General features: G+C 37.2%; 1 protein-coding gene across 1 annotated transcript; it reads right to left on the reverse strand.

Annotated features, from left to right (window-relative positions):
• Positions 1-1,599: 1,599 nt before the first annotated feature.
• LOC103418954 (zinc finger CCCH domain-containing protein 53-like) lies at positions 1,600-5,369 on the reverse strand. The gene is made up of 9 exons (XM_008357072.4): positions 4,397-5,369; positions 3,907-4,089; positions 3,649-3,828; positions 3,452-3,546; positions 3,093-3,362; positions 2,735-2,831; positions 2,419-2,639; positions 2,201-2,275; positions 1,600-1,962 (listed from the first exon to the last, which is right to left on the reverse strand). Exons 1-8 carry the CDS (start codon positions 5,182-5,184, stop codon positions 2,253-2,255), a joined length of 1,857 nt encoding a protein of 618 aa, XP_008355294.3. The 5' UTR covers positions 5,185-5,369; the 3' UTR covers positions 1,600-1,962; positions 2,201-2,252.
• Positions 5,370-9,993: the final 4,624 nt, after the last annotated feature.

A 9,993-nucleotide genomic window follows, 5' to 3' on the forward strand; every position in this document is an offset into this window, starting at 1 on the left:
TTTCAACGTATCTTGTGAATCTAAATTTTCGACTGCTAAATCTTGGTCATTGAAATGACAATAAATTCCAAAATATGAGATCTACAACATACTGGAAGTTTATATCAAACCATGCCAAAACATGAGGACATTAAACCGAAAACAACTTACATTTAACGAGTTCACTACCATCATAGTGTCTCCAAAAATACATTTTTATATGAAAAAAATCTTACACATAATAATGTATCATTAAACCGTAACGCCACAGTCGTGAACGCTTTCAATTTTACTCTCTCCATCAAACCCTATAAGTCAAAAACAAAAATTTAAAAGCAAATGTTAAAATCAGAAAGGCGTCAGAGAAGGAAGGTCCAAAAAAGGCACTGAAACTGAAAGGGAAAGGAGTGCGTGGTGCCCAAATCGGCAGATGGATACCATTCAAATGGATTTCAGAAACCATGTGAGGGACTGACTCTGTGGCCCTTCCTTTATATATTAACCCTTGTTTAAAACAAAAATTACAAAATAAGACAAAGAGCCCTCCAAAAGTAACCCCCTTTACTCGCATGAATGGAAACAACTACGACTTTTCCTTCTTTTGTTATTATTTTTACCCCTCCTTTTTGTCATAATTTTCCAAATGCGCATAAAGTTTTATTTTCTTTTATGTTCAAACAGCCTGCTCATATAATGGAGAAGAGATCATTTCCAAATCTTTTCTACTAAGATCACCAGATCAAGTGATCTGAACATTTGAAATTTCATTCAATAATTAAAAATTATTATAACTTTTAAAGGGTTAAAACAGATAGACCGTTGGATGAAATTTCAAATACCCGAATCACTTGATCCGATGATCTTGATGAAAAAGATCCAGAGATGATCTCTTCTCTGTATAATGCAATTGTAGATTAAGCCTAAAGATGGAGCCAGAGGGACTCGGCTTTTTACCCTCCCTCCACTGAGTCATCTCCTCCGCTGCTTTTTACTTTTGGGGGCTCCATTTCAGTACAATTGTTATGCTTCTGCTACACTTGCTCACTACTTTATTGGCTTTCTACAAAGAAGATTTTTTTCCCTACTAATCTCTATGTTCTTCATTTTCTTTTTACTTGAACGGCTACATTAAAACTACGTTAACATCTTATATTATTTTTTTAATAAAAACACAAAGCCAAAAAACAAAATGTGAAAGAAGGAGAAGAAAGAAGAGAAGACAAAAGAGGAAAGAAACCTACTCCATCTACAACAATCACCTCTCAATCTGATTCAGACTTTTCATCTCTCTAGCACAAAAAGGAGAGCCCCTTAAATCGAACATGTACAGTCTCATAGTAATTCGTGACATTCTAATTTAATAATTTATCTTCATGCCGAATAAAAAAACTTACATATAATTTTATATTTATTTACTTAGCCATAAACCGGTTACATATAAGTCTGAAGTGGTAAAATAAAAAGGAAAACCAATGAAAAGAGTTTGAAAACTTTGAATTTTAATGATAAGAACAAAATAAAGGGTAAAATGAATAGTACCAAGATTGACTTTTTAGTGTAAAAATGTGATTTTTCGTTAAAGTGAACAGTACCAGATGTTTTTCGTTAAAGTTTCCAAAATAAAAAGATAAGTAACCTAAATTAAAATATCATATGAAAGTTGATATGTTACATTGTTACAGCTTGCTTGCTTGCTGTGGTCCAGCTAGCACATACCTATGGAGATAGGGCAGAGAGTACTGAAATAGACCCCACTCAAATAAATCAGTCCATCTGTTCTTTTATGTATACAATTAGGTATTATTATTCTAAATAGTATAGATACATACATACATACATATATATATATATATATATATATATTAATGACAATAGTGATCTTGCTGAGATCTTGTCTACAAGTTTGCTTTGATATAGGTATATGCTTTTGGCTATATAGCTAGATGATCTTTTTCTTCCGTTTGTAATCCTTCTCAATTGTTTCTGCAAATTAAGAAAATATACAAAATGTAATTACTACCAAGAACGAGGGATTTTTTATGGTGCTCCGGAGTGTTCTTTACTCTGAATTTTAAACTGTTAAGTACTGATCAAGATTCTTGTTCTAGAGTATATAGATACTCTGAAGCACCATAAAATTTTCCCATGAGTGATCACTTTGGCTAGAATTGTGTATAATAAGCTTATAAGAATCTTGCAAGAGATTGAAATGTATGCTTACCCTAGCAGTAGCAAAGTCATGTCCCCCCCAATGCTGCCCATGCTTAACTTTCTTAATTACATTCCAAAAGAAAACCTAAAAAGTTAAAATTAATAATTTGTTTATCTTTTTATTTTTTGATCTTTATATGGATCATAGTAGTAGTAAAGCAAAGCATATGTGTATGTGTGTGTTTTTGTTTGTATTTTGTTATACGGGGAAAGAAGAAGCGACAGTACCTGGACATTTGGAAAGAACAGATTTTGGGGAATCTGCATTTGGGGTAGAAGTGGTGGGCAGTAAATTATTATTAACATTGTTAGAAGAAATGGTGGTGGTTCTGGTGATGCCTTCGGTATTGACTTGTGCAGAAGCAGTAGTTGAGAAGACATTTATTTGGTCTCCAGCAGCTGATTTCTTCGGAGATGCAAATAGGCTATCAGGGAGAATGTGCTCCATACTGCTTTTCAAATAAAACAATGAATTAGCATTGATTTGAACATTATATATTTATTCAGAATTTAATTTGAAGGTTAAATTTATTCTGAGCAAAACCTTTCATGCAGGCTAAAATCATCGCCATTGTTATCTTTAGTTCCATGATTAAAAGTTGGATTCATCTCCTGCTGCGGTTTTTCAGCTTCATCATATTCTGCAAGAACATGCAATGTGAACAAGGCATAAATGAATTAAGCACCACTAATTGGAAATGGAAACCGATTTCAACACACCCTTTTTCTCTTTCTGCACACAGCTTACTCCCGACCATTGAGTCTCCTATAATTTACTCAGTACAATTATAAAAAATAAGCAGGGGTGTGCATGTGGATAAAAAGGGTGTGCAAATCACTTCCCTTGGTAATGCAACTATCTTTCTGCATCAACAACTCTAGAAACACATTGATTAGCAAACCTTGTGGGACTTCTTCATTATTGCCTCTAGGTGAAAAATTGAAGAATTGATTTTTGGATGCATGTGACAAAGTGGGTGAAGGAAATGGAGACCCTTCTGATAAACCGTTGTAGTACTGATTCTGATGATGAAGATTGTTGGGTTTGATGCCTAGAAGTTGGAGGTTCATAAGTCTCCTTTCTTGGATTTCAATGGCTTGCTGCAACTTAGCCTGGTCCTCTAATTTCCTTCTCAAAAGCATGTCTTGTGTATTGTAAAACATTCTTGATCCTACAAAGACCTCGAAGAAAATAAGATTAATAGTGAATCCTCATTTTACATGAGCTGTTGTATACCATCAAAGGACCATGTTTTCTTACCAGGATTGAGATCATAATGCTCTCTCGAATCGATGGCAGACAGGCTTCTACACAGATGGTAGTCTTCCCTCTCAAACTGTTGGTGTTGTTGCTTCCTGCAATTGTCAATTCAAAGCAAAATTAACAATGTGGAAGGAGGAAGGCACAAATTGTAAAAGCAAAAACAAAACCAGAAGACTCAAAAATGCACAACTTACTTGTCTGGGATTTTGCCCTTCTCCTTGTAAGGCTTCACAAGCACCCGAGAATCGCATACGAAATGAGGATTCCCTTTCGCCAAAATGATCTTCACAGTCTCGGAGTAAACGAATGTAACAAATCCAAACATCCTCTTTTGCTGGTATGGAATCCTCACATCTTGTACTGGTCCATAAATGCTTCAAAACCACACAAGTTCTCAGTTTTAAGTACTTCATCAGGTTGCTAGAAGGACAAAAGAAAAACCATTTAATTACCTAAAATAATTAGAGACATCTTCTTCTCTAAATGTACTATCAGCTGGAAATGTCAAGTAGATCTGCCTTGAACTGTGATTGGCATTTCCTCCCAAATTTAAAGTCGAAAAATCGTTTCGATCATGTTGGTATCTCCCAAACTTGTGAACTTCATCAGCCATCATCAATGCAGATGCTGCTGACCTGAAAAAAAACATGAAAAATCCAAACAAAATTCATTTAGAGGCAATAACTTTATGCACAAGTTAAATTTAGTAAGAACCAAGCTTGAAGTACATTTTATTAGATTGTGGTCAGTTTTTTACTGAAAAATTGCAGCGGAAAGCATGGAAAGTTAAAGACGACTTGATGATCTGCTTTATTCGTAAAACTGAAGCGAAACACAAAGTAGATCGGAACATCATACCCCAAATGATTCCGGATAAACAACCAAAAACTGTAAATACATTTTACTACCACTTTAGTTAATATTACAAGTATATATATATACCTTGGAGCGTCATTTTGTTGTTGCGTAAGAAAATCCATGCACTTGTTGTATGGGAAAGAGGAAGCATCACCACCGCGGCCAGCCATGAACTGTGACACTGCAGCCAGTTTCTGCTGCTGAGCAGCGGCATTGGATCTGATTATCTCCTGGCACTGTTCAATCACATTGGCATTGCCTGGAGAAACAACATTAACTGAGCTGCCGCCGTGGAGAAAACGGCAGGTGCTGCCGTTTTTACAGAACCCTCTTGAATAATACAAACACGGTTTCCATCCACCCCCAGAATTCAAATCTTCAGATCCATAAAACAAGTCATCAGTTTTTGGATCACTGAGAAAAGAAAGATTGCTCTGAAACTGATATTTGTCACCAACTTCGCTACTAGAAGCACAGAGAGAAGTAGGGTTAGTGTTTTTGGTAAGAATATTGGCATAAGACGGAGAAGAAGCAGCAGAGGGGCACACGGAATTGGAGAGGCTCCAAAGGGTTGAGGAAGAAGAGTAGGAGGAGGAGGAGAGGGACAAAGGGGTAGGCCTAGAGATGGGGGTGAAAGTAGCAGAAGTAGTGGTATAAGTAGTAGTAGGGTTGTCGGAGGGAACAAGGGAGAGTTGGGTTTTGGCGTTGAGGATGAGATTGTGCAGGAGAGTTTCTGGTCCAAATGCCAAGCGTATCATCTCCTTGTCGCCATGGTCTTGCAGCAGAAGGTACCCCATGATTTTTGAGGCATTTTCTGGATCCAAGCTTTGGATCCTTGAGAAAACAATCTTGGTAGCTTCATAAGAATCCATGGAGAAAAACAACACAAACAACTTGAATGTGTGTTCTATAGAGAGAGATTGAGGGGGAAAGAGAGAGAGAGAGAGAGGAGTGGATCAGTGGAGTGAAGCTGGCCCTTTTGTTTTTATATATACACATATACGTATATGTACATACAATAATAAAAAGAAGGGGAGCAATAATGGGGCGGATGATTATTTTAGTCTGATGATTGTTTTGGGTATACAAAAGGGGAAGGAGATCCGATCTGATCCATTCCATCTAATCATTCTCATTAAATAATTCGAATTCTTAAAATTTGATTCGGCTAAAAACATAGATCTACTGTAAAAATTATAATAACTTTAACTATATGATCAAATTTCAAAAGTCCAAATTATTTAATGAGAATGATTAGGTAGAAAGGATTCGAAGAGAATCCCTTTCCTACAAAAGGAGAGGCAAATGTATGAGTGAGTAGGTGAAGTTTTTATTTAAGGACTAGATTAAGCTGTGCTGGTTTCAACTTGAAGATGATTTGGTGGAACAAAGAAGAAAAGAGAAAGTATCAATTCAATTCAAGGGTGCTTTGATGACAGCGCAAAACCCTGCACAAGCTACAGGCTGCACCCTTGGGAGAGTAAACTAGCTCTCACTCACTCACTCACTCACTCACTCACTCGTTACTTTCTCTGTCCTCCATTATTTCTCTCTCTCTCTCTCTTGAACATAGTAGTTTCAAGGTTTTGTTGTCTTTACACAAAGAGACAAAACTAGACAAAGTGGGAGAACTGAAAATTTCCCCTCGTGGCAAAAAAATAGAAATTAATTTTTGTGTTCAGATCCATTAGGAATGAAATTCAAAATTAAAAGTTCCAATAATTCTTTTGTTAATGGGTTGCACGTGCCTCATATGTGAGCTAAACTTGCCATTCCCCCGCACCCTTCATTTTTGTACTGAGAACAAAGAAAGAAAGAACTGAAATCTTCTCCACCATCATGCGTCACCCCCAAGTTTTCCCAATCAAGATCGACGTACCCTGCAATCACAGCCAATTGTAGCTGGTTGATCCAACCAAGGAGACCAATCTTTTACGATCCATCATGTCAAACCAATTATCAGTCATATTTTTCATTTTGCTGGTCCAACCAAGGAGACCAAACTGTTAACATCCACCCTATCAAACCAATTATCAGTCGTATTTTTGGTTTTGCAGGCGTCACTTGCTTTGGATTGGGATTGTTCATAAGAGGCCTAGTCGATTTCAGGTGGTAGAGAGAGAGTGTGTAAGATAAAACATATTTTTAGAAGTCGTGTTCTTCATGCATTCAACTAATGTATATGCAGTTACAAATACAGAGAGTTCAAACAAGATTACAACTCTTCCTAATAATATTTGATATGTATATCCGCAAATGACAAATATTTGAATTTAAGCTATAACAAAGTCGTAGACCCGATTTGGAAGCAAGAGAGGAGGAGTAGTGACACGCTCCGATCCCGATGTCTGAAGGACAACAGGATGGCCACGTGCTGGCCGACATCCGAGGGGGACACAAGCCATTTCATGAATGCATATGTTGAGAACATGTGAAAAATGCATATAAATTTCGCCACAACTACGCAATGTAATATTCAAATACAAACCTTACAAAATAATATAATAATATTCAACTACCAAGTTAATAATAGTGATAATGTATGATATGTTCATAGCATATTACTAATTCAAAATACAAGTGGAAGGTATAATAAAAAGTGTTATTACAAGAGTTGTCAAACGCAGAGAGGATGACACGAGTTCACTGATATAGGAATGCCTCATAGCTCGGATCGTATGTCTCGTTTCTAGGTCCTAAAGGGGTGCAAAACAAAACATGAATGAACCAAGTTTATATATATTGTCACAGCCCGTTCTGGAGATATGTATTATTTTATTCTCGAGGACGTGAAAGGATGGTTTTATCCTTAGACGTTGAAATTGTAGTGTATGTGTGTGTGACATATTTTGGTACTTGGTTGTCATGTTCTTGGTTGGTTGGTTGGTGACCACGTGGGACACACACACACACGCACACAAACCTCCTCTCTCTTCTCTCCCGTGCTCTCTCTTTCAGACTCTTTCTCTCTCCTTCTTCTTCGTGCGGACGACACCCAAAACCCATTGAAACGTGACAGATTAAGGGTGTGAAACACACCATTGTGTTCGTGAGGACCATACGAGTTCAAAGGTACCATTTTCAGGTAAGAACACCTTCGAAATCACGTGAAAACTCAAACCCCGAATGAGCTACTATTCATGCACTAATTGTTGTGAGGTTTTTAGGGGATTTCAAGCTCACATGGAGCTTTAGAAGGTTGTCACGAAGCTCGGGGTGTATTGTTGGAGTGTTTTGGACGTCGGGATAGTGAATTTCAACCTTGGCCGGTTTTTCTTGAATTTTCCCGACGAGATCCCGTGGTTTTTGAGGCTTGAAAGAGGTATAAACTTGTTCTATTCTTCATGCACTTCATTTTGGTATAAAGATCGTGAAAAATGGTGCAAAAATGGCCGAGATATCATGGTTTAAAAATTTTCCAGTTTTTCGGCGCCAGTGACGGTCACCGGAGTTCAGAGGTAAGAGACAACGGAATCTTCCGTCAAGTCTGACGGAATATTTCGATGCCGTCAGTTAGTTTGGACGGATTCCGTTAGGACTTAACGAAATATTCCCGATATATACCTGACAGTGTTGACTGACGCCGTCAGTATGCCTGTCACGTGGCCGCGCGTGAGGGGGCTTATTGCCGTGCCTTGGCTAGCGCGTGGTGGCACGTGGGTGGTCGGAAAATTATTCTAAAAATATGGTGATGTTCGTGGAGTTATGTAGATCACGTTGATATATTCAAACACCCCATTTGAGCATTGTATGAGAAGTTATTAGCTAATTCTGCCTATGTGCTTTAAATAACGTTTTTATAGTTAATTCACATATAGGTGAGACTTATTCTGAGGACGAGCGCGTTCAAGGGCGACTCGGGGGCTACGACCCTTCGACATATCAGTGAGTGGACTTTTGGTTTTTAGTGTATATTTATATACTTGATATTTTTCCAGAAATATGTGTTTAAATAAAAGTATGCCGTAAATGCCATGCATATGAATTTATATTTCGTATATGAATTGGTATATGATGCATTATATATATAATTGTGGTGCTGTGAACACTCAGGTAAGCTCAGGTGAGTTATGTTTGGTTATGTGAATTATCAATGGTGCGATATGTGATTGAATAATGTTGAGCTCATAGAACTGCACCTAGGGTGATTGTGATTTAGCTAGAGATATGGCACATGCCTGTTTATTATGTCACCTCCCGCACCATATGCTCATATTGGATCCAATTTAGGTGCACAGTCCTGTCATATAGACCATTTTAGGTGGTTCCAACTCGTAGGTGACTAGCTATTTATTGCTCAGCTATTATGTGTGAGTAGTATTGAGCATGATTATACTACACACATTATTGTGTACATACCTTTTCATTTGGTTCCAACTCTTGTGCAGTATAATGTCGTATAGGTCATTGTAGTGACTCTGGCTAGATTGACTTTTGAGCTATGAATTCAGCCGTCCAAACTACCACAGGGGTTCCGGCTAACATGTTATATTTATATGAAATTATTCTCACCTGAATTGCTTACTCTGTTATATCTTGGCATGACATACATATGAATATGATATTGTGAAGCATAATTTGAATTAATATATATATATATATATATATATATATGCGTATCTTCTGATTCTGGGAAAAATTATACATGTTTTACAGCGAGGGGTTAGAAATGTTGATAAATGAAATGGTTTTGTAAAATATTTGTTTTTGCCCACTCACGTTTTCTGTTTTGCGCCCCTCCAGGTTTTAGGTAAGCTTGTTGTTGGTGGCCTTGAGGATTTCGGCGATTCTGACCTATCAAAAATAATTGTAGGACATCTTATGGTACTGTATGACTAGTACTTGTCCTACTGGACTGCACCTAGACTTTCTATGCTCTGATTAGAAGTATTTACTTTTGTATCTTACTCTTAACACTCCTCGCTTTCTAGTGCACTCTAGTAGTTTCGGTTTTTAATTATTCGTTTATTTCTTATCTTAATGCTTCCGAACTGTGCACATGGCTACGTCACCCTCACGTGACGGCCAACATGCCTTGATCTGGTCGGAGTGTGTCATATATAGTAATACTAAAACAGTTATTCATCAACATACTAACCCCCAGTTTATGAAAACTCATATAGCATAATAAGTAATAGGTTTTCCGAAAACCCTAGCATGCCATAAAATCTTCATAAAACATATATCATATATAGTGTGCTTAGTAGTGGTATCACAATCACCTGAAGGCATATATAAATATCTTTCGCTCGAAGGCACTACATTGCCCGCCCGAAGGCATATATAAATCTTCCTCCCGTAGGCACTACATCGCCCGCCCGAAGGCACACATGTATGAAAATGCACTAAGCAAGCACAAGAAATTATGAACATAATATTTCCAAAATATATCTCATCAGAGCTCAATAATTCAAACATCATATCATAAATCATATTCATAAATATTTGAGTAACGTAAATTCGATAAAGCATGATATTTCATAAAGCGTAAATCCAATTTACTCATAAACGTTTCATAAAACGTAGTCATAAAATCATGCTTTTGATGTATGCATTTCTAAGAATAAAATCATGCATTTTGGAAAGGGTCCACTCATAGATACTCTATCGTCGAAGAGCTGTTCGAACTAGGGTGGATGGAAACGCCACTAACAAACGCACTTAAGCACATAAAGGGACCA

Source organism: Malus domestica, chromosome 03 (assembly GCF_042453785.1).
Source record: "Malus domestica chromosome 03, GDT2T_hap1".
NCBI classification, from domain to species: Eukaryota; Viridiplantae; Streptophyta; class Magnoliopsida; order Rosales; family Rosaceae; genus Malus; species Malus domestica.